Below are 2331 nucleotides of genomic sequence, written 5' to 3'. Positions count from 1 at the left end.
TGCGTACTGGGTTGAAGACCGATGTCGAGAGGTACTGACGTTGAGCCTGCCCTAAGCCAGCCCCCGGGCAGCCGCACCTCAACTGGGTCTGAAAAGCCACGGTCCTGTGCGGACGAGGACAGAAACGAAGGATGAGAGACAGGGAAGAGCTCGGGGAGGACAGAACCAGAACAGATGGAGAAGAGGCTGTAGGTTAGCCAGCTCCACCGCTCCGGTTTCTCACACATGCCCAACCTCGTGGCAAATTGCCAGGAGAAAACAGGGAAAAGATTTCTTCCTGCTGGCACGCGACGTTTTGCTCCAAGCCCCAAACAACTCCGGCCTCCCCTACCTCCGGGCGCCTTCAAAAGACGCCCTGAAATTCCTGCCTCTTCAACCCTTTCGCAGTGGCACACCGAATGCATTCCGGCCTTCGGAAGCGGCACGCGACGGCCGTACGGGTAAGCCAGGATTTGTCCTTCCGAAGAGCACGACACTGTTGTGCGTACGCTGCCGTGGGAACGACCCCTCCTTCAGTCAGTCGCGGCCTGCGCTGGGAGGTAGCGTGACGGGCCAGCGGAGCTCGCCAATTCAGTCAGGCGTGGGCAACTCCTCTCCGGTCAGGTTTTTCCTCCCCTTCGCCCCATTTCCTCAACTCCACAACCCTCAGGAAAGCAGGTGCATCCGTTCAAGCCAGGCATCCTGACAGGCACCGGCGTTTCTCCAAAGAGTGTCCTTAAGCTACGGGGCTGGGGATGTTCCCAACGCCAGGAGACCGCAAACCCGTTTGTCGACAAGGGCAGTCTCCTCTCTTGCCAGGAGCCGATTTTACCCTGCAGGCTTCTCCCTCCGCCAACACCCGCTTCAGACGCGCGCCACTTGGACACGGTGGCTCGGGTCTGCTAGAGAAAGGAAATACTAGATGCAATCAAGAACGGCTCCTTCTGCTACAGGAAACCCTTTCATCAGCAAAAGCACAGCAAACCTTGCCTCCTGCTGCCACGTGGCTTGAGGCTTCCCGCCAGACCACTCTTTTGCGAGCATCTCCAAGCTCCTCGCCCCCCTCCCCCAGCCAGACAACGCAAGCGTGCGAGAGGCTCCTCCGCAGGTCGGGAAGTTGGCCTGGCGCCACGCCGGCAACATCTCCCCCGCTGCCCCTGAGAGAAAGGGTCCCGCTCGCACGGTGGCTGGTGCGGCACAGCCCCTTTCCCATTCAAGAACACGGATGCGGAAGGAGGGTGGCAGCGGCCGGACATTCGTGCGAGGTCCCTGGCTCCTATAAAAACTCACCCACTGGCTAAAGCTTCCATCTCCTCAGAGACTCCCTCCTTTCCCAGCACGCCCGGCAAGCGGGCATCCCGCAGCACTGCCAGAGGCTGCCACAGCAGCAGAGCCAGGTGGAGAACCACAGCTTGTTCTCCCGACAGCTCACAGCCTGGGAACGCAGCGCACCGCACCGCACCTCAGTCCGCTTACGCCCTCCGCACCCAGCGGAAGCGATGGCAGCATTTGGAAGGCCAGCCACCGTGTCATTCCTTCTCATGAGAAGAGCCGAGCGAGGCTACATCCCGTGTTTCTCAGCGACGCAGCTAACCCGGCAGTTTCCTGACCCGAGGGCTGCTGTGGAGAGACCCCCCGCCCTTCCCAGGACGCACCCAGCGATGTCAGACAGCTACACAGGCAGAGTCACTCCCGCAGCTCCTGGGACCCCCACGGGGATCAGTATGCCACCCGGATTTCTGGGACAAGGTGGGGTAAGACAGTCGGAGAAGGCTAAGCCAAGGCAGACGAGCAACCTAAGCCCCAAGTTCGCCACCTCCGCTCCCCAGACGGTGTCAAGCACTGGGGTGTCTTCCCTCAGCCGAGGTTGGAAGGAACCAGACTGCAGGTCACAGATACCGCAAAGTGGAAAGACAAGAGACTAGAAAAGGATCTCTGTGCAATCTTTCCGACGGGCTTCTCCCTCCTTCAGTTCTCACCTTCTGCTGTGCTGTCGCTAGCTCTGGGTTTGGATTTAGACTTGAAGGAGAAGCGTTTGATGAGGCGGCGGGAGAAGCTGCCGGCTTTCTTCCTGGCGGCGGAGTTGGCGGTGACGTTGGACAAGTCATCGTGTGACTGGCTCAGGCCCGCTTCCTTCTGCTTGCTCCTCCTCCGGAAGATGAGCTTGGTACCGCTCCGAAGAAAGCTGACTGCAGAGACAGAAAGGAGGGAGACGGGAACCGTGAGAGCGCCCCGCGGGCAGTCAACGCGCCCGGCCGCTCTCGGATGAGCGGCGACGACAACCTCCTCCCCGAGCGGAGGCAGCCGACGGCAGGTGGGCGAATCCCCACTCCCAAACCCACGGCAAAACCT

General features: G+C 60.7%; 1 protein-coding gene across 1 annotated transcript in view; it reads right to left on the bottom strand.

Moving 5' to 3' along the window:
* Positions 1 to 1947: 1947 nt before the first annotated feature.
* LOC104515702 (C2 domain-containing protein 2-like) overlaps positions 1948 to 2331 on the bottom strand; it is a gene marked incomplete at its 5' end in the record, with an annotated part of 2798 nt that continues 2414 nt past the window's right edge. Inside the window, one exon of the mRNA XM_010159785.1 lies at positions 1948 to 2168. Coding sequence (XP_010158087.1) covers positions 1948 to 2168 — 221 coding nt within the window. The remainder of the gene's footprint in view (positions 2169 to 2331) is intronic.

This window comes from Eurypyga helias, unplaced genomic scaffold (assembly GCF_000690775.1).
Source record: "Eurypyga helias isolate BGI_N326 unplaced genomic scaffold, ASM69077v1 scaffold25759, whole genome shotgun sequence".
NCBI lineage: Eukaryota > Metazoa > Chordata > Aves > Eurypygiformes > Eurypygidae > Eurypyga > Eurypyga helias.
Note: the sequence above shows the minus strand (reverse complement) of the source record. Positions and strands in the feature narration are given on the sequence as shown.